At 33.8% G+C, this 22,724-nt stretch overlaps 1 protein-coding gene across 1 annotated transcript in view; it reads left to right on the plus strand.

The window, feature by feature from the left end:
- Positions 1 to 22,724, plus strand: part of LOC119632188 (BAI1-associated protein 3) — a 32,298-nt gene that overhangs the window by 5,471 nt on the left and 4,103 nt on the right. The window contains exons 3-7 of the mRNA XM_038024991.1: positions 8,650 to 8,896; positions 9,110 to 9,275; positions 12,631 to 12,928; positions 20,128 to 20,655; positions 20,979 to 21,452. Of these exons, the coding sequence (XP_037880919.1) occupies positions 8,650 to 8,896; positions 9,110 to 9,275; positions 12,631 to 12,928; positions 20,128 to 20,655; positions 20,979 to 21,452 (1,713 nt within the window). The remainder of the gene's footprint in view (positions 1 to 8,649; positions 8,897 to 9,109; positions 9,276 to 12,630; positions 12,929 to 20,127; positions 20,656 to 20,978; positions 21,453 to 22,724) is intronic.

The following is a 22,724-nucleotide window of genomic DNA, read 5'->3' on the forward strand; positions in this document are numbered from 1 at the left end:
GAATCAAACATCAAATCTGATGCATCTGATACAGTTATAAGGAGGAGAGAAGAGAGCTCGTTTTCTATCTGAAAGTGAAGCGCAGACATAACAGTCAAGAAGCAATTGTTCTCAACTAAAGCCAGGTATCTCTTTAGTCAACGGATGCCGATAAATTTGACATCAAATTCTGGCTAGTTGCGGATGTCAGAAGCAAGTATCTTCTAAATTGTTCTACCTATTTGGGTAAGAACGTGGTTAGCGGATCGAATATTCCCTTGAGCGAATTTGTTATCTATAAAACCATTGACCCATATTTAGTTTGCGGACGAAATATTACCACTGGCAATTATTTTCCAAGCCTTTCATAACAAAAAAAAAAAAAAAAAACATGTTTGGTTTGAACAATCCGGGCATGTAGAAAAGAGCTACCTAAACTTGCAAATATCATGAAAGGCACCATCGCAACGTTTTCCACGCTACTTCCTAAAGCGAAGGGGACCAATAAAAAAGTTCTATTATTGAGCTCAAAGCATCGAAGTGCAAACATTGAAACAAATAAATAGTGTGTCCGGTAACTATAACATTTTATAAGGCTTTCACAGCTGGCCTCTTCACGTATTCTATAATGTCTCAGGTTTAACAGCAATCAATGGGTTATGGGACTAAGCGGTCGCTACAACTACGAAGCTGTATCTAATACAGAAAATATTAAAAAATAGTTCTATTGCCAAGGAATAGAAATAAGGTCCTCTGTGGCGACTTCTGCGGAAAATGCATTCTAATATTATGTGTAAAAATTGTATTGAATTAAGTTTCTTGAAACTAAAATAGACGGCTTCAATTTTGATGTTTGAGTCTGAGATTGACTCATTTCCAGCAAAAAAGGACCATATCCAACATTCGGCCGTCTAGTGTTAAATACAGTATTTAGATTATGTAATTAATTAAGATGTTGCTCTTAACGAAGTTCTGCTGGTCAGTTATATTTGGGTCGATCGATTATAAGTCTAAACCTATGCATGAGACTATTCCACGCGATGGCTTAAATATGAAATGGCTAAATTGGGCCAAAAATTCTAATATCGATTTTTATATGTTACGCCATTTTGTTTGTAAAGTATATATTAAGGTTGCTCGGATTTGAGATGGACCCATCGATCGACTCAGAAGCTCTGTCTGTCCTCTTGTTCATCTGGCAGCCCGTCCGTCTGTGTAATGTATGTTGCGAAAACTGCTCCTAGCCGCAAAAATGAAGCTATCGACTTGAAATTCGACAGAAATATTAGAAATTCTTGAACACAGATTGATATTGAAAATGGGCTAAATCGGTGGAAGAGCACGCCAACAACGCTACATAAAGTGAAGATCCCTCTGCTTTTCAAAAGGCATAAAAAAATCGGTTTTTCGCTCATTACTCATGAACGTAGCAGATAAATGTACAAAACTTTGAACGCAGAGAAATGGAAAAAATTGTCAAGGCTTAACCAATATTGTAGCGCAACAAATTGTTTTTTTTTTTGTACGCGTTGAAGTATATAAATTCTTGGCCGAGTTTCAAATTCGCAATGCAACTAAGCATGTCCATCCGTACGTCTGTCCATCTGTCCGCCTACCTAACTGTTTAGTTTCGTTGGCAAAAACGAAAATATCGTCTACAAATATGCAGAAAAATGTGCAACCTAACCTAAACTTTTCAAAGGACACGCCTACAAAGCTCGCACGGTATAAAAGATTCGGTTATTCCGTCGAACATGATTTTCTCATCTGTTAAGTTTAACAAGGATTTAGCGCAACTCCTATCTCTAGCATCTCTAATCGTCTATTGCATGTGAATCAAAGAGAAATCATATTTAATTTAATTTATATTTTATTTCCGTATCTACCATGCCGAATGAAGGTCACATTTGTATGCCAAATAATAATACGTCTCGTGGAGTTCCTTTAATAATCAACACTCATACGCTACGTTCTAAATTAATGGCTTTGTTTTGCAAAAACACACACTATATAATTTTAGAAGTAAAGCACGATTAGCTAAAATCGCAAATGTTAGGGCTCATATATCACTGTGCACTGAACTGAACGAATTATATGAGAACTCAGTATTTTCTACACTAAATTATTGAAAATTTTCATAGTCTCTACAAATAATTAAAATAATGAATTAAATAAAGCACGTTTACTCTCCTCTGTCATTATACTTTTTTTAAATTTAATAAGTTCTTCTCTGAATTACATACTTATTTAATTCATCTCTCCGGTTGACAAAATGCTTTTAATTAAAAAATAAAAAGCAATAGCGGCCAGAACTCTTTAATTATTTTTAGTCTATATTGTTTAATTTGCTCAAAACCTTTCCTTAATGAAAAGTAATTTCTCTCTTATCACGTATGTTTGCCCGAAATTGACGTAAAAATGTTGAAGAAATACTCTGCGATTGTGGCCTTATGGCTTAGTAGAAAATCATTTAATTTACATAACTTTGGCGTATCAAAAAAAATCGATTAGAATAATCTACTTTGGAGATTTCCATCACTACGATTATCTTGAAACTTTGGGACGGACCTCTGTTCGTTTTGTTCTGCCAACTTAGGAACATAGCGTGAAATACACCCCGTATCTTATATTATATTGAACACAGAGGATATGTGACTCGAATGCTTTTTTAATCGAATTACCCAATAATAAGTGTAGCACATCAATCTCCTCATACACTTATCTAAATGATTTGCCTGAAGCCTTGGTTAACTTAATCAACATTAATTTTGCATATTATTCCGGGCTTTGGAACATAAACTTGATATTTTTATATTAAGCAGCCAACGATGATGTATCCATATGTGAGTTTGCAAAGTCTTTAATTTCTGACACACTCTTCCTTTATGTACACAGCTCCTAATCTTATGGCGCAATCTTCTCCATCCGTTGCTTTTGTTTTTAACCGTTAACTAGGAACGTGGAATGCTGAGGTGTTTGGATGAAATTGGAACCGTTCATTGCAACATTCAATGCACATTTTTTTCATTTTTCAGTAAAACATGACCATACCAGCCCCACGATTTAGGCTTCTATCAATTCTCCTATAGATTTCTACTTCTTTTCCTTTTCCTATTATGAAAAAACAAACAAAACTGTTATAGCACAACGCTTGCCACCATTGAATGCTCTACGCCACTTCGGTTCGTGTAGTTAATCATATGATGATTTTTTGAAATAAGTCTTTATATGGGGAGTAGTTGAAAAAGTGATCCCATCTCAACCACTTTCAATAGCGTTCGTCCTTGAATCAAAACATTTCGCAGTAATAAATTTCATCAAAATATCACAAAAAGTTTGACATGTAGGTTGAACGTAAGAAAACAAGGCAGGCAGAAGCGAAAGAAGTGGACAGACGGACAGACAAGCTTAGATTCGATCTATACAAGAAAAGATCGTTCTATCTCAATTCGTTTTGTGTGTTGTCTTCGTCTGCGCAAACTTGATGTATCCTTACATCTCAAGTTATGCAGGATGCAAAAATTTTCATAATTAAAAGTGTGTGTGAGTTTCTAAAAAAAATTGCACTGCATTAGAATCAATATTTCATGCTTTTCCTTTATGTATAACGTTTAATTTTTCTATCCGGTTCTTAGAACGAACTATCAGAGAATCGAAAGTTTTTTTTGTGAAGTTACATTTCACTGCTAAAAGAAACCGTGTTATATAACAATATTCAAAAAGCCTAATTTGTACATATAGGCTGCATCGAATGACAAAAAAGAAGGAAATAATAGTAATTATGTAATTGAAGTAACATAATTAATTATTAATACGATAATATGATAAAAATCGCACCGACAGAAACACAAACACAGTCTGATTGACAAGATGATAGTAATTTATAATATGTCAAACATTAACAATTTAAAGTTTAAAATTAAAATTGAAATTAAAATGGAAAATGGTAAATGGACATATCATGTAATTGAAGCTCTAGAAGCGCAAGAAAATATTTAACATAACGAACTTTCTTCAATTAGTAAAGTAAAGCAAGTTAGCTATTTCCCCTTTTTTTTCTTCTTTAAAAAATTTTTACAAAAAACTCCAACATTCATAATAAAGTTTTATCAAAGGAGTTTCAGTGATATGAAATTTTGAAGCTAGAGATTATCTCAGCTAAATTGATAATTATTTTTTTAATATGACCAATTAATCAAGGACGAAAAGGAGAAGAGAAATAGAATGTGACCATAGTGTGGAAGGTTTTTTTTCTTTTTTTTGCTATGCGGGCTGGAGGTAGAAATTTTCATAGATACTACCGGCCCGTGCCAGTAGCATGCACGGTTCACCATACATGACGCCTACGTACTGAACCTACCCCCCCACACACACTTTATCTACCACTCTCCTCCGCGGGACCACCGTTACGTATTACTTCGAGGAGGCTGCTTGCAATTATTGCGTATCGTATGGCGGGACTTTAGTGGAATCCTTTATTGGTCTCCGCTACCTCTTCTTTCCGGCCATTGTCTCTCCACTGGTTGGTAACTCTACGAGGGTATTGCTAGCGAACGCGTCTAGGATGTTCCAAGCTGCTGCACTGCCGATCATTACGTTCGTAGATGGCTCTTGAGGCCGCCCGTTCTCAAATCTGCAGCAATAGATCATTACGTGCTCTGCGTCTTCTTCCGTAACCGCGCCCGCGCGCGTGTGTGTGTGTATGTGTGTGCCTTAATTGAAAAAAGTTTATTCGCTTACCGACTGAATACTCACGATACGTGCAAATAAGTATACTCAAAACGCACTGTACGCACATCGTCTTGGTAATAGCGATTCCTACTTGACTTCACTTGGCTATGCGGTTGTTGATTTATCTAAAAGTGCTTACCTAAGACGTTGACGCTGACCATAGTAACTATAGAAATTATAAAAACGCCGCCACAAATTTTCCAATAAAATAATCTAAACTTCAAGGGCAGAAAGTGAGATTTAAAGCATTGAAAATTTTGCTTATTAAAAAAGTTGTGATAGATAGATTGCCTTAAATTATTTTAATTAACAATATTACCTTTTTTCATTTATCAGATTTAAATAATTTCTTTTCAGTTTCAAAATACAGACAGATATAAGATGAAGCAGAGCAAGAAAAGAAAAAACAAAAATAAATAACTAAATACATTTTTAATCATTGCTCTTTAAATGGAATACAATGTATGTTCTGTATGTGCTTTAAGAAATATATTGTCATTCTCATTCTCAAAGTGATAAAAATTAATTAAAAGTAAGACAAAACTCTGCTAACATTTAAAATCTGCTCTTTAAAAGTATTGCTAAGTAATTTAAAAGTAAAAGTTATTTTTTGTGAAAAGTTAAAACTTTCTAAAAAATTGTCCAGTAACCAGATTGCTCGTCATCATTCTACAATTTATTCATCGCTTGTATCCTTCATTTTATATGTGACGCATAGAATCTTTTGCTATTTAACGAACATACAATTCGTTATATAATATTAACAACGGCGTCATTACACACCTCCCGTCATCATTATCGTCTCTTATCTCATTTAAACAATTTTAATTTATATTAGTTTTTCCTATACTCAAGTACTTTCTTTCTTTCGTGAATCCTTTATGGTGATATGTGTTTACTTTAAAACACATACAATACGTGCCATCGTGTACAGCGATCTCCAGTAAAAACTTTGTCTTCTTTTCCGTTTTTTTCATTTCATTTTGCTTTTTGTTTTCTTCACCTTTTTTTGTCGGGGAAGAAACTTTAGAGAAATTTATTGGTTGACGGTCCAGGCAACCGAAACAAATAATGTCCTGTGTCAACATTGTAATACATTGTACTTATTTTTTTTTTGCTGTTGTTGCTGTTATTTTTCCTTTTTTTAATGTAAATTTATTAAGTTCACTTGTTGTCTTGTCTATATAGGAGAGAAGGTTACATTGAAATTTTACAACTTTATAAAAAGGTCTTGAAAAATAAACTTTTGCAAAAATGACATATTCTGAGGCTTTTATTCGAAAGAGAAAATGAAAATAGAGGGAAACAAATTTAAAAGCTTGGCTGAAATTATGAAATAAAGTATATTTTATGGCAACGTTGTTACAATGCCTTGTAAACTTTGTTTAATTTAAAATTTTTTTTTTTACTCTTTTTTTTTTATACCTTACACTACTTGCGGTGAAAGGGTATGTTAAGTTTGTGTTGTGCGGATGTATGCAATGCCTCGAAGGATTTGCGATAGACCGAACTTTTATTATACCGATCGATTCAGAAGCACTCGCTTGTTTGCTTGTCTGTCCGTTCAATTTTAATGAAATTTGTTACATCGATATGGTCTGGCCCAAGGACGAACGCTATTGAAAATGGTTCGGATGACACCACCGTTTCTCACCGCATCACATATAAAGCCTTATTTTGCTCATTGACGTCAAATGAATAATTTTGCTAAGCGAACTAGTGTAGGGTGTTTAAAAGTGCTCCGTGTCCCATTATAGTGTTTTTACTTGTTATTTTATTACATTTTCCCAAGTAAAAATTAATAAAATCATTAAAGGAGTAACATTTGTAGAAAGTTTTCAGAATTTATAGTCATTTGCAAATGTTTATATGTCGGCTTGTGCTATAACGCAACAACGAGACATCATTATCATCAGCGTCAGCGCCAGCATTAGACATCACATTAAGTGTATATATATTTACTAAGCGTAGTCTTTTGAGTCGATTCAATTAGGCCGGTCGTTTTAGAAATTATAACATTTCTTAACTTATTAAATTCAGTTTGAAGGTGTAATAAACTCACAAACTCCGCCCACAATAAACCAAACAACATAACTTACGCTTCATAGCAAACATCAGCAGGAAGCTTGGCACGGACGTTTACGAAACTCATTTAAACCTCTGATATGAAGTTTCTAGAAATGTGCCGTTAATAGGCGAAGTATTCTAATTTACGGAGGTAAAATTCTGTAAAAATATTTCGAGTCAACGAGAAAAGCAATGTGAAAATCGTATCGATCAATTAAATGACACGCCCATCTTAATAAAATATTTTACAATTGTTTGGATGAGTATCAGATGTTTCCCTTTGGATGTATAAACATTCGGCACTGACTGTTCGATATTTGATTGCAACATATGGGGAATATCTCTCGTTCGAATTCGAAAGGAATTTTAATTTAAGAGAAATCAAATCCGCAGCTCGCAAACATTTCTTGCAAATATAATTAACGAGACGCAGAAAATTTGCAGATCTTCTTGAACATCTGTCAAAGGACTAATTTAACTGATGCTTCAAAGATAAAAACGAGCTTGCGACTGATTTCACTTTTCTAAATAGAATTTTAAGATTGTTATCGTGACTACAATAGAAAGGACACACGTGAATTCCTCATACCGAATGGATTCCGGATTGAAGCACATCCTAAATAGAATATTTATGGATGTTGGATTTTTAATATACAAGAATCGTAAAAAATTATATAATTACGTAAAATTACTTACAGTATTATTGATCTGGTTACGCTTTTTCTTGTCTTTGTCGCTGTAGATGAGTTCGACTTGGAATGACCATGCGGTCTTAAAAATCAATCGTAGAGGCGGTCCATTGTTCCTCATCGTGTTGAGAGTGTTGCTAATAGAGATCATTAGTAATTGATTAAAACAATTGGTAGTTAGACGCAGCAATGTCTGGGGAATATTGTGGACTGGCATCAGATATCTGTTTTAAGTATTTCCAAGGAGCGCTGCTCCGATAGTTCCGATAGTTCCTTTTAGTTTTAATAACCTATATTATATGCCAGGCTCGGCTGATTTCATCAAATAAATGCATGTTAATATGTGGTCAGCCTTATCCCACGATTACTTATGGGTTGGGTTATCGCAAAAAGCCGTTGTATTTTAATTTCTTTGGCACTTAGTTTTTTCGACGAGATTGACTTTGGGCGGCGTAAATCAGTCTTCAAAAGCTTTCCACATAAATCGATTATTTTCAGTTGCTTTTTCTTTATACGAAAGCTAGATATATGAGTCTACTGACAAATACGTTTGCGTTCGCACGAAACTTGACGTATTCGATTTTCAAAAAAAAAAAAAAAAAGACTATATTGTTTAGTGCATTGCTTAGTGATAGCGCTTGCTATTTTGAACCCTTTAAAACTTGCTTGTACATTTAAATACATATTTTAGAAGATCTCTAAACAAAACACTTATTCGGAAAATTGGATTCATATCGCACGAGTGATATAAAAGTGAAAGATATCTTCGAAGTAATCGTTGTATGCCTTGTTTTTCTATGATTTTGTAAACGTGAAGAAGAAGAAAATCGTTTCCTATATAAAAACATATCAGATAGGGGTCTTGTTACACTTTTTTTTAATCAATCGAATATTTTACTTCTATTTGTATTAAATTTTTATAAATATCAAGTTTCAAGATATGTTTACATGTCAAATGTACTTATATATATATATAAATATATAACGTTGAGGGTATGAATTAAAAAATAATACATTCGGGTGAAATCCTCTTTTCGGCTTTGTTTGCTTTTAATTTGTAAAAATATCTTATTATCGTTTTTATAATATTTTTTTTTTTTGTTCAGTTCATATCGCATTAAAGTTCACTTAGTATTTATATGAATCGTTTCATTTTTGTTATTTGTTGCAATTTGTTATGCAGCGTGCAGGAGACAGATGGTTCCTATTTTGAGAATTTCACATCGTTAGGATGGAAACGTGAAAACCGTCGTATGTCAGCTACACGTGCCGCCGAAGCACGTGCCGAAGCGAATCCGGAAAATGAACGTGATATACCTGTACCAAGCAATGAAGAATCTCTGGATATACAGGAAGAGAAAGAGAAACTATATGTGGATGTATTGAATACCATAGTTAATACGGTGGGTGCACCGGCACCAGGTGGGCAGGTGCGTATGCAATTTATGTTTGTCAGGTTTCTTTTTTTTTCGCAAATTCATGATAAATTTTGTATGGGTTTCTTTTCATTATTTTTTTATTTAATTTTTTTTTTTCTCTTTTTCGTATACCGGAAATGAGTCAGTTATGGGGAATTATTTTAAAGAGAATTTTCGAATTTTTAAATTATTTACGATTTCTTACATACTTATGTTTACTTATAGTATACTCACTACAAAGATGAAATGTATTTGCATGCTCAACGAGCATTCGGCATAAATCCGGATCGTCATTATCGTTTATTACACGCCACCGAAGAGAAACCTAAGGTTATTGTCTTAACGGTGGTAGTTATCGAGGCTGAGGGCCTAGAAGCGAAAGATGCGAACGGTAAATATTTTCACGTCGATGTATAAGTATTTTTAAGTATAAATACCGACTAATGCCATTGTAGCACTTTGATAACAACAAATTTCATATCAATGCCATTGTACATTTGTACTTTATTCCCTCGGTGTTATTTAAAAGCATTTCCAATAAAAGCTAAGAAAATTTGCAATTTTATTTTATTTACATTTTATTTACTTACTTTTGTGTTTAGTAAATTTTGCAAAGCATTGAGATGAATTTTATGCTTTCTATCTTATATCTTCGGGCGATCGTAAGCGTTCGCAAAAATATGAGTTTAAGCAAGTGGTTTTGGGAATGTTCAAAACACTTAGTCAGGTTCGTTTTCTTTCAAGTTTACTCACACTTTGCTCGTATTGCTCGCATGTTTAACATTGTCTTTTGATAGGTGTCGACTTACTAAAGTCGTTGATTTCGTCTTCTCTGCATTTCGTTGGTACCATGTATTGTTTATCATGAATGGGGAAGTTAGCTCAACATTTTTTATTATTGAAGATGAGTGAGTGACAAGAAAAAAGCTCGCCTTCATTCACTGGGATTTAACATTTAGATGATTACGAACATTTGATACGAAAAGGAAGCACGTCATTTCTTTCATTCGCCCTCCCTTGTTCCTACAGGCAATGATCTCAGCCAGATACAATTTCGTGTTGATCGAGGGCATATATTTTTTATATGTTGGACAGCGAAAATGTATTACGGACTTTACGTAACTTTGATTAAAGTTTAAGGCCATAAATCGCCAAGTTTTTCAAGACGTTTGCAATTTACTTTTTATACCCTACACCAGTTGTGTTAAAAGCGTGTACGGATTTTTGTGCGGACGAATACAATATTAGATGTGAAATTGCTGGTTTCATTGTATATTATTTGAAACCATATCGCAAAGATAGCTGCAGCGAAGGGATGCATGAAGAGTATGATGATCAAAGAGTTGAAATATTTGCGAATCGATGGGCCAAACTTTAAATGGAACGTAATCGGTTAAAAGCAAGTCAGCGGAAATCATTAAAAAATATATGGCCAAGGACGGTGAAGTCTATGTAAAACCTAGCACTGATATGCCTTTATATATATAACCTCAAAAAGTAGCACATTAAATGCGTTTAGCATTTCTTCTAGTTGTAGAATTTTTCGTATTTAAGAATCTAACCTCGTCTGTCTGTCCGCCCGTCTGTCCGTCTGTCCGTTTGCCCAAGTATTCTCGTATTCAATCCATAGGTCGCAATTATTGAGATGTTTCGACGAAATCCGAAGTGTTCGCGCTCAAGGAAAAGCGCTATTGAAAATTGTTCGGATCGGATAGCTTCCCATATTACGCCTTATTTTGCAAAGATGTTATATTGGTAACAGTATAAAACAAAGTGATGTACGGTAGGTATTCAATGCTGTGCCATATATTTTTATTTGTTAAATAATAGATTTTCATAAGTTGGAAGAAAGAAGGAATGGCATGTGTTGCCCGATATAATGTCTCTAAAGAAGTGAAGAAAAATTTGTCACAATACCTTGTAATGGAAGGGAATGGTTTCTTTTATATTGAAAGTAAGAAGACTTTTTAAAGCCTTACTTGCTTAGAATTTATTCTCAAAGAGTGCAATTGCATTAGCAAATCGACTAAAGCAATATTGTAATATTTACGAGTATTAGTTATGCTACTGCTTGTCTTCTATGTTAGTTTGGTTCATAAAATCATTTCATTCCAACACGAAAAAGAATTTTGTTAAAAACTTCCGTTTTCCTGTTATATATATTTATATATATTTTCAACACGTGATTTTTTTTTTTATATGATTTACAAAATTTACACAAACACACACACGTACAAAGCCTCAAATATAACGAAGAAAAAGTTTGTGGGGCATATCTGACCCCGTAATATATAAATAATTCTATAGCTTTGTTCCGTTGCGCATATACGATTGATGGGGAAATTTGTTTGATGGTCGTTAATAAATAGGTGTTGAAATAATTTAACGGCTTTTTAAAAACGATAAAAAAGGTTTATAAAGGACATTATTATCGTACGAATTGTTTATGACTTTTGTTAAGCATTTTACACTTTTTTCGCAAAAATCATTGTCATTTACATAGCATTTTACACATGCGATAGTAAAAAGACTGAGTTTTATATCCATTGATGTCAATGTCTGCTAAAGTTCTGAAAGTTAATATTAAAATCTGACCTTCTATTATCGTTATAAGCATGTTATTTCCTTGAATCGTAATCTGTGCGGCTTATTTTCCTCGATAAGTGTTTTTTGAATCGAAAGAATGCGTGGTTTGGCGCTTCAGGACGTGAAATTTGAAAATTTTATTGATTATGCAATGCCTTGATTGCTCAGTAAGTGTCTGTCGACAAATGAAATTTAACTGAAATATAAGCTTTAATGTCTACAAAAGAAATGTTTTATTTTAATCTTTTAATAAAACATTTATTATTAAATAATTTCTAATAAGGTTGCGACGTGACGTGAAATATAAAATATTTCTCGGCTTTGGCTACACGTAGCAATTCTCTTAGCAAAATTTCTTGGAATATCTTGACATTATTGTTGGCAAATTTCCAACATGTTCTCCTCCAAAGGCTTCTGTTATGTATGGTTGTTGTGCTTTATATTTATTATACATATATGCATATATATATATATATATATAAAAGATTTAATCGCAAAATAAAGCGAATATTCATTCTTCCAGTATTCTCGTACTTTGCTATTTTTTATACAATTTTCTATTCTTTCGAAAATTATTTTCCGTTGTGCTTACAAAGGTTAACTAAACGTTTTCGTTAATTGTGGGCCAAATCGAGCTTAACAGTAATGATTATCGAATTCGAGCAAGGAGATTGTTGATATCAATCTTACACCTACTTCGCAAATGTCACTTAAAAAACGTCCTTCGTTGCAGATCATAGGGAGACACTGTATTACGGTTTTTATATATATAAAATGTTTGGAAAATTTTCAAATTATAAATAATTAGACATCATTGTTAACTTTAGACTTTTTAGCTTTGAAAGCAAAAATTTTGTTTTTTGTTTCTTTTTGCCATACAAAGATTTGCGTTGCATTGTGTACTCTTAGTAAAGGCAAAATGCTAAAATTGTTCATTCATTTGCTCAGCTCAGCTATAGCAAGATAAAAACAATTCGTTTTATTTTTATAATCTTTTTGTTGTTTATTTTTTCTTGAACATCCGTTAAGTAGTTTTATCTGTAAAACTATTCATTTATATTTATTATACGTTAATCTCTTTATTTATTCATTTGTATTTGTATTTGTATTTGCGTTTGAGAGTGTTCGTCTATTATTCTCATTTTCATTTTATTTAATAGGATTTTCAGATCCGTATTGCATGTTGGGAATACAACCAGATGGTGGCCCACCCGTATCACCGTTACCACTGCCACCGACACCGCGTGCTCTCTCAGCTGATATGAGCGGTTTCGATAATAACGCCACCGATTCACCGCCTCACCGCAAACACAGTTTTCGTTTGAGTTTTAAAAGACGAGAGGGTGCCCGTCGGGAACAGCGTGATTCATTAGGCGGTCCGGTGCCAGCAAAGTTTATTTGTGCCACTTCCATTAAACCGCACACATTAAATCCCAAATGGAATGAGAAATTTAAGTTGTAAGTATATATATATATATATATATAAATGTGATGTGTTTGTATTTATATACATAATCACGTATAACTACACACACGGATGTATTTTGATATTTTGGTGTATTTGTGCTTGTTTGTGTGCATAAGCGTAAAAGAGTATCATCTTTTTACTTTACTCTTCTATTATATATGTATGTTACGTACGTGTCTCTTGATTGTAATAATAACTATCGACATATAAGAGAACAGTAACGTTTGCATTTAAAGCTGACAGCGCCATTGATTTTGTTTTTAGTTTAATGGCAGCTACAGAGTTTTATTTTTTCGAAATTTAAATAAAAATGCTTATTACGCTTACATATATTTTTGCTATAAGACAAAGGGGAGACTTCAAGTTATATTTCATTCGATTTAAATCTTAATATTTATATATTAATATATACAATAGCTGTATATCATTCATGCTGATCAGTTTAAGTGATTGTAAAGGAAAATTCCTTTTTTCTACTCTACTACGAGCATATGTGTGCACGGTACTTAAAATTGAACGAACGATTTGTGAACTCAAGCACAAAATAGTGCTTTTAATGAAAGTATTAATACCGTTTCAACGTCCACTTAAAAAATGAACTGAAGTGAAGTTAGCCCACTGTAGCTAGCCCACATTTTAGCAAAGACAAAAATGTGGGCTATCTTCACTCCTAAGCAACCACATTTTATGGTCCGGGTCTTCGCTAACATGTCTTTGCTGAGTTACAATTAATTGCGAAATAAATAACAATAAAGTAAAATAAGTATTAAAATTAAGTAATTTTAGCGAACGTTCACATATAAAACATACTAAATCGCTAATTACGGACGCAAAACCAAAAATGCTTAGTTATTGCTAGTAATTCTCATGCAAAACTACGTTGCAAATACTGAAAGAATGCAATGTTAAAATCGTGTTATAACCATTTTTAGACTATAGATTTTTGACATGTCTTAAAGGACGCTAGAACCTATTAGAAAAACCTAACTTCATTGCCCTGTATAGTGGACATCACCTCGAAATTCGCCAAAAACCGGTCCGCTCCATGTTCACAAGACCGCAAAGGCAAAATGTTGCAATAATGTTGTTAATCAAATATTCGAACTTATATACATTATGTTTTTCTTTCATATTCTAATGAAATGTTTGATACACATAATGTTTTTGTCTTTTTTCAGCATGCATGTTTAAGATTATGCATTACATGGATATATTTGCATTAGTAACGCGTTTGTCCATACACTTGCTTAAGAAGTTATATGTATGGTACTGAGTTGTCGTCATTTTTCTAAATATGAATCGCGTACAATTTTGTTGAAAACATTCTATAGGCTAATGAAATATATGCTATGGCAAAAATGTTCGTGTACGTTTGTGCGTGTGCTTAGCAGTCACTTCACTACCTGTTTTCTCTTTCCTATTATTTGTATCGATAAAAAAGTTTGCAAAAACTGTTGCAGAAATTATGCAAGTCCCAAATTTGATGTAGTATCAACCCACTAAAAATTCCGGTCACAATTTTCACTAGTAAGGATATTTGTTTCAACGTAAGACAATGATATCTGTTCGTTTATATATTAAAGCACTTCAAAAACAATTGAATTGTACTTTTGATTATACTCGATTGAGTGTCACAAACAAAGTGAATTTTATGTAAATGAATTGATATAATTTCTAAGTTTTACAATCCCTCATCATTTATGAATTTATAAAACAAACTGAAAAAATCTGGAAATTGTAATCCCAAAATCGTTATGTGCTTCCTCTACGGGTTTTCAAAATCTTCGGCTTAAGAGAACTACTTATTAATTATATGACTTATTCATTGTAATTATGTTGTAATTACTTTAGGTACCATATTGTCTTTAAATAAAATAAGTTATATGGCAAAACCTTAGAATATACGCCGTCATACCCAAAAGTCATAAACTGAATTTTTGCCATAGCATATATTTCATTAGCCTATGGAATGTTTTCAACAAAATTGTACGCGATTCATATTTAGAAAAATGACGACAACTCAGTACCATACATATAACTTCTTAAGCAAGTGTATGGACAAACGCGTTACTAATGCAAATATATCCATGTAATGCATAATCTTAAACATGCATGCTGAAAAAAGACAAAAACATTATGTGTATCAAACATTTCATTAGAAAATGAAAGAAAAACATAATGTATATAAGTTCGAATATTTGATTAACAACATTATTGCAACATTTTGCCTTTGCGGTCTTGTGAAGATGGAGCGGACCGGTTTTTGGCGAATTTCGAGGTGATGTCCACTATACAGGGCAATGAAGTTAGGTTTTTCTAATAGGTTCTAGCGTCCTTTAAGACATGTCAAAAATCTATAGTCTAAAAATGGTTATAACACGCATGCAACGTAGTTTTGCATGAGAATTACAAGCAATAACTAAGCATTTTTAGTTTTGCGTCCGTAATTAGAGATTTAGTATGTTTTATATGTGAACGTTCGCTAAAATTACTTAATTTTAATACTTATTTTACTTTATTGTTATTTATTTCGCAATAAATTGTAACTCAGCAAACACATTTTTAGCGAAGACCCGAACCATAAAAAAATGTGGGTTATCTTGGGGGGCTAACTTCACTTCAGTAAAAATGATGTATTTCTTTTCGCTATTATATTCAACACAAATCAAAGCAAATAAGACATTTTATATGGCTCTGGAGCTGAATCTCTTAATATCAATAGATAGTTGGAGTGGAGTATTCAATTGCAAAGTAGATTGAGGATGAATATAGAAATCGCACATCGCATAATATTGATTGCAAAACAGTTTCATGAGTTATTTCCCAACACTTTGGAAACCAGTTGACCTTTTGATATCTTTAGGATGTCGTTGCATAAGGCTGGATACTAAAGGAAATCCAATGTTTGCTTACAACGTGAAGACACAATAAAAAAATGTAATGCATCTATGTTCCATATGAAAATCGAAGAAATTGATAACTGATTACATACAGATCGCTCTGAGGGTTTTACGTCTGCATCTGGCTTGATGCCTTAATCAGACGAAATGCCTACAAGCATAGGCACTCAATTAAGTTAACTGATCACCCCGCGGGAGGAGTGACAATCCCCTAATAAGGGGGCCTTTCTTACCCCGAGGTGCGCAGATGGTTCATCGTATATGGCCATATGAACCGCCAATCTGGTATGTGGTGAGGCCTATCATCACCCCGGATTTATTCCAATGGATATGGAATGGTGAAAACCACAGCCACCATGATACACCCCGAAGGGCCGAACCCAAGCAGTCAGGACTCATAAGGATTGAATAATGTACCTTCCAGTGCACTTTCTTGGTACATCAAATCAGCCCACGTGAGCGGGCTCCTGACCCTCGTGGTGCTTAAAATTTGTCTACAAAGCCTTTAGCATTACTTTGCGCTTTGTATCACAAATCTCTTCTTCAAGATATATAGTTGTCGGACGTATCATCTGACATGGCCAGATTTCCATGTTCTCAGTAATTACCATATTCGTAGTACTTATGCAATACCAGCTACCATTGAGTCTGGTTAGGCTTTCCTTTATACAAAAAACTATTGAGAAGATATATAAAAACTATATCTCAGTGAACCCCTAAAACCATCTATCAGAAAACTCGTCGCCGAGTTATAATAGTCTTCGCCTTAAACTCTTCTTCGCCGGTCGAACCGTTTCCGGGGATCACCACTTGGTGGTGAGAGTTTCGGCACTTATATGCTCCTTACGGAGCATAGTTTATCACCCCAACGGATTACATACAATATGAATGTGCTCAATGTTTGATTTTTTATGGTCAGAAATCCCTGAAATTTCCTAGTGATAGCGCAATGGGACAAAGCAACGCCAACGCTTTATCTATTCAACTGCGGAAGAAAACTGCTTTTAGAAAACTCATTTAAAATATAATCACAAAAATGTGCTTGCGATTTGTTAGAGAGATGTCACGAATTTTTTTTTCCTCGGTCTCAGATATCTGCAGCGGTAACATCTTAGTCTCAATACTCAAACGTGTTTAGGAGATTCAAGTGTTAAGATGTATATTATGTATGTTAGCTGAAAGAAGTTTCCCATCACAAACAGAAGAGTTTATGTAAAATATTTCGCAACTTTATTTATCCTTTGCTGAACAATTATGGTAACAAGAGACAACCTTAGTGGATAATAAGCATAAGCGTTTGTTGCTCCACTTTGGAATTCTTGGCGGAGTCTTTATATTTATACGTGCTCGTATTTCCAGGTAGTGTACGCTATTAGAATTGTTTACGATGCATATTTGAGTTTCTGTATGAGTTGGGAAAATTTCACTTTAAATAGAACGAATGATTAATAATAATAACTCTCGCACGTATGCAAAATACGAATACGAAAATAAATGTTAAGCGACTGTGTTTGGCTCTAAACATTAGTTAAAGCTAATAAAAATTCAAAAGTTTCAGAAGAAACAAATTTTTCATTTGTATGAGCAGGACATGTACTAAGAGTGCCGTAGAAGATCGTTGAACAATTTTGGTTGGTGTACAGCAGAAGAAGGCGCTGCAATTCCACTAACACTGCAAATATTGATTGTTCTTTTCCATATAATTCCGATTTTTATTATATATGGCGCGAGCTATGAGTTACTTTAAAACTAATGTTAGGAAAATTAATTTTCGATGTTAAATTAAAGATGTATATGACTATTAGTAAAAGTATTTTTTACTTCCAAGCATCTATGCATTTCTGTTAGTTCACAGTCATAAGGAACATAAAAGCCATCCTCGTGGCGAACGTGAACAAGATAAAGAAAAAAAGGTAAAGCAAAGCGAGATTTCCCAGCCTTTCCGGTTTCCAAAACGTGATCATTTTCGTCAATTCTATATACATATGTAAATTTGATATTGAATTTATTTAGATCAACGTTAACCAATTTTCATTCTCTTATCCATTTCACGACTTAAAATTTATTCAACTCTTATTAATGTGCAAACCTAGAAACATGGATAACAATTTTACTTTCACGTCTCATTCGTATTTTTCTCATGTTGCATTTATCGTCATATTAACGACTTACCAAATTTTTGCTTGCAAGCATTTCAAATTAACTCAAACAATTTGGTCGCAGTGTTTTAAAAAACAAACGCTCGTAGGCATCCTCTAAAAGGTATAGGATTAACATTCAATTTATAAGAAAAAAAATAAAGATTTTGTCTACTTTTACGATAATGCCGTGATCACAGGAGATTCATTTTCTAACATCCTATATACCGGTATTTTGTTGATGTTACCTCATGGCTACATTAAATTTTTTTTTTCGAAGGCGCGACAAGCCCCTTTTTATTATTTTGCTATCGGTAGATGTTAAATTTCAGTCTTTAGCGTTACCTTACGACGATAGTCAGCCAGTCAGTCTTCTATTCATAGGCGGGCAAAAAAATTTTTATGGCTGTTTTTATGGAAGAGAACATGTCCATGTTCAAGAAAATGAAAATTATTTAAATTGTTGCCTGTCATTAGGTGCAACAAAATATGATTTTCGTGCCGAAAGGAAATTTAGTTTGGTGAGGTCTTTATGTCTATGATCATAAGAATGAATGCATTGCTTAGAGAAACTATTGATTGAAAAAGATGTTAATCACAAGCGATACTACTTTGGTGCACAAGCAATGCTTGTTGCTTATAGAGTTTTAAGTCACAAAATGAAAAGAGAAGAAAATTGAAAGGCGGTTGAATTAACTTAATGAAAACCAATTGATTTTATAATTGCTTTTACATTAGTGAGTCCGCCAACTGTTCGGTTGGTTTAAGTATTTTTTTTTTGAACCAAAATAAAAATATTACAATTTCTTAGCAGACCTTGAAAGACACAAATGTTATCATGGCATCATTGGTCGCAGATCGAATAAGAAAGTAGAAGTTGCCTTACATAGGCAAGTATTCATTTATAACAAGTTTTAGTAAGTAGTTAGTGATTAAAAAGCCATATTAATACGAATAATTAAATAATAATGCAATCTACAAATCCTTTTGTCATTTTTGCTCTAATACTTATCTCATCTTCACCAGTTAGTTATTCCTGGTACGTTTCTACAGCGATCGTTGGATCGTATGATGGTTAGATCACAATATATTTTTGGTCCCACTAAGCACAGAGTATTTTGTTTCCCCCTCAAGTGATTGGATTGGTGGTTGGCCGTCAACAAGCGAGGATATTTCACTGACTTACTTCCTTACATATCTTGCGAGTGACATTTCACTCGGTTATTCATCTACTTGTCATTGGCCTTAAGTCGTGCTCATTACCTAGATGTTTATGTCGCTCATATAAGCGTGCATTGGGACTCTATTGGACCACATGCTGCCATCATTTATGGACATTGAACCCATATTAGTTACGATTTTAAGTGTTTTGTGTACCAAACGTATGTTTCGATGCTCGATAACAATGCAACCAAATGCTATAAATATTATTATTGTTACAAGTCCATATGATCAGCAATATCAAATGATCGATATCTTTTGTTTCTTGAAAGGATAAGGATAGGTTCTATATACAGCAGATTTTTGTTATTGCATTTCATGAACATTTTGAAGCTTTACGTTACACACTTGGTGGCAGAAACGGCTTAACTTTATTTCACTATTGCTTAAAAGTGTTCTCGAGCATTTCTAAACTTTTTTTATTTATAGCTCTCCGATCATGCCCCCAGAGATTCAGTAAAGATTATTAATTCGTTTTTTCTTTCTTTAATTTTGCTTATTTTAAATTTTCGTTCAATTTATTCGTATCTCTGTGTGATGGTTTTTTTCATTTTTTTACACAGTATACAGTGCAGGAAGTATGTAAAAAATTGTAATCAACACCAACCAGATCACGTACTTTTAAACTTTTTTTCCCTTTCTCCTTTTTTAAACTAAATGTCAAGTCTATTATTATCAATCACGGTAGCGACAAGAGTGCAAAAGTTTGCTCGTTATTTAATCTTATATGCTGTGCTGGTCCTCTGCCCTTTTCGCACTTGTACTTATAAATTGATTAAGAAATTATGCGTGTTTTTCAAAATTTACGCGGTCTTATTTGAAATATATAATCGAAGCACATGCGATAGTGATATATATATATATATATTCTTTTGCTTTTTAACTCTTGACTTTTTTTGTGCCACATAAAATGCTGCCTTAAAACTTAAGCGACATTGATGAAATAAACACGGACACTTTTCATTTGGACATTTGGGATCATGATGACGAGAGTTGTGTCTTGGATGCGGTATCACGTTTGAATGAGGTGCGAGGTGTACGCGGTTTGGGGCGGTTTTTTAAACAAGTGTGTCAGTCAGCCCGTCAGGGGTCACAAGATGATTTTCTCGGTAGCGTTAATATACCGATTGCGGATATACCATCAACCGGTCTGGAATGTTGGTTTAAATTGGAAGCACGTAGTCACCGTAGCACTGTGCAAGGACGTATACGACTTAAATTATGGTTATCAACACGTGACGGGCAAACTAGTGATTTAGGTGATGGTATCGGTGAAAGGGATAACAGTGCGGAGGTGAATAAAATTGAACAATTACATACGGTGTTTATGCAGCATGAAATAGCCACACATGAACCCTCATGGACGTGGAACGGAGAGCTGCCAGGTCCAGCCTTGACGATACTCCATCAAATGGCTGTACAGGCAGACTTGCTCGAACTACATTGTGTGATAGCAAGGTAAGTCTAACAACTTACATATTAAAGAAAGCGACTACGAACGATATTAACGATGCGAAAGAGACAATATTTAAAATTATGTTTAATAAAATTCTTGTTTTTCATTTGAAAAGTTAGGGGCTGTAAAGAGCATTTGTGTTTTATAACATTTCTGAAATATTGTTTCGGCCACTGGGAATTCTTTTTTTCTTTTTTTCCTTTTTTTTTTTTTTTTTTTTTTTTTTTTTTTGATTTAATCTATCAGTTTGATTTTCTACTGTTTGAGCAGAGATGTTTAAACTGTTATTAAAGAAAGCCTTTCTTTATTGTTTTATTCTTTTAAGATTTGTAGCAGCTGCCAAATTAAATCGTAATACACCATTGGATCCGAAATTTATGCATCGCCTATTAACGGAGGTGGAAAAACAGTGGAATTCTTCCTGTCCGGAACAACTGACACGTGAACTGGAGCAATGGCTGGCGGAGGCTATGAATGGTTTTGTGGAACGTTCGCTTAATCAAATACGTCGTCATCGTGATATTTTCCCCGCTTTACATCCTCCCTCTCTAATACGCCTTGAGTTTCTTTTAAGATGCCTCGGATTGTTGGGCTCAATGCGCGCTTTTCGCGTTGTCTGCCCCTTCAATAAGGGTGTTCGCGGTGAAGTGGTCAATGCTCTGCGAAAAGGCTCGATAACTTGGGGCCAGAATATATTGCGCGATGGTCAAACTTTACCAAATCCATTGGCACATTTTGTTACTATCCTAACGGCGGATATACAAGTGGGACAATCCTATTATCATTCTTTATTTGACAAGTAAGTACCATTTCATCTGTTATTGGGTAGATTTTTTATATTGCGATAATTTTAATATACAGCCAAATGAAAGACTTTAGTTTATTTTATGACATCATTGCCATAATTGACGTCGTGCAAATCTTGAGAAAATTCTCTTTTCTATTTGTGTTTTTTTTTCTTTTCCAAATTAATTAGTTTACTGCGTTGCATTAATGTCATATCATATGAGTTGTGACTGTAGAAGTGCAGCCATATAACCTACGACCTCCATGACTGCACCGGTGGCGTTTGTAGCGTTATTGCCGAGCTCTTGTTGTTGCTTCGATTTTTTATTTTGTGTAGTTCTCTCTCGCTTTATAGAATATTAGGCTCTTGAGCAAGAGCTATTAAAAAGGAGTTAAGAGACATGTCAGGATATTTGAATGATAATAAAATACGGATTACGAGTGTAAGTGTGAGTATGCGTTTTTATTCTGGTATAGAATATTTCTTGTAGGTTTATATGTATGGTATAGAAATCCTGTTTTTATTATGCTGATCGACTTCAGAATCATTTCTGAATCTATTTAAGGTTTCATATTAGTGAACATATTTTCTTTATTGGCTTAATATCTTTCTCCCTTTGAATCTTCTGGAATATATTAAAAATATGGTTCATTTGAAAATTTCGCTCTCTTTTCGGAAGCGACTACTTGTATACCATGAGTGCTTTCTCATTTTTAACTTCCCCAATCTGTTAACAGATATTTTTGGAAAGTACTTCTAAGTAGCTTTTTGTAGCTTCATCAAGATATGAGGCTGAGAGCGCTTAAATGTTTAGGAAAGCATTTTTGGTGTTGATTATGAACTCGCTAACCGAATTATAGATTTTCTATTGCTTTTCTCTATCGTTCCGCAATACGTAAAGTGTAAGATATAGGATGCAATAAAAACGGTTTAAACGTTTCATGAACTTAATCTGGTTAGGATGGTACGCAAACATTCGAAACAATGCGACGAGGAAGAAACTATTAACAGAATCTTTTCTCATACAAACAATTAGAACGAGAGAGCAAGCAATCAAATTTGATAACGGAATCTCCCAGTTCGACTTTTGTAGAAATTGTTGGGCCGTCTTGTCATTAAGTTGTCCCCCTATTATATTGTCTCTGTAACGTGTAATGTGTAATACAATTTAAATGATACATTAAAAGGGAAAATTTCCACTTATCCTCTGTTACACTATTTTAACGTGTCGTTCAAAATGCATGAAATCTTTGCGTAGATATGTGCATTACGCAACGCGATTAA

The sequence above is a fragment of the Glossina fuscipes genome, unplaced genomic scaffold, assembly GCF_014805625.2.
Source record: "Glossina fuscipes isolate IAEA_lab_2018 unplaced genomic scaffold, Yale_Gfus_2 1, whole genome shotgun sequence".
NCBI classification, from domain to species: domain Eukaryota; kingdom Metazoa; phylum Arthropoda; class Insecta; order Diptera; family Glossinidae; genus Glossina; species Glossina fuscipes.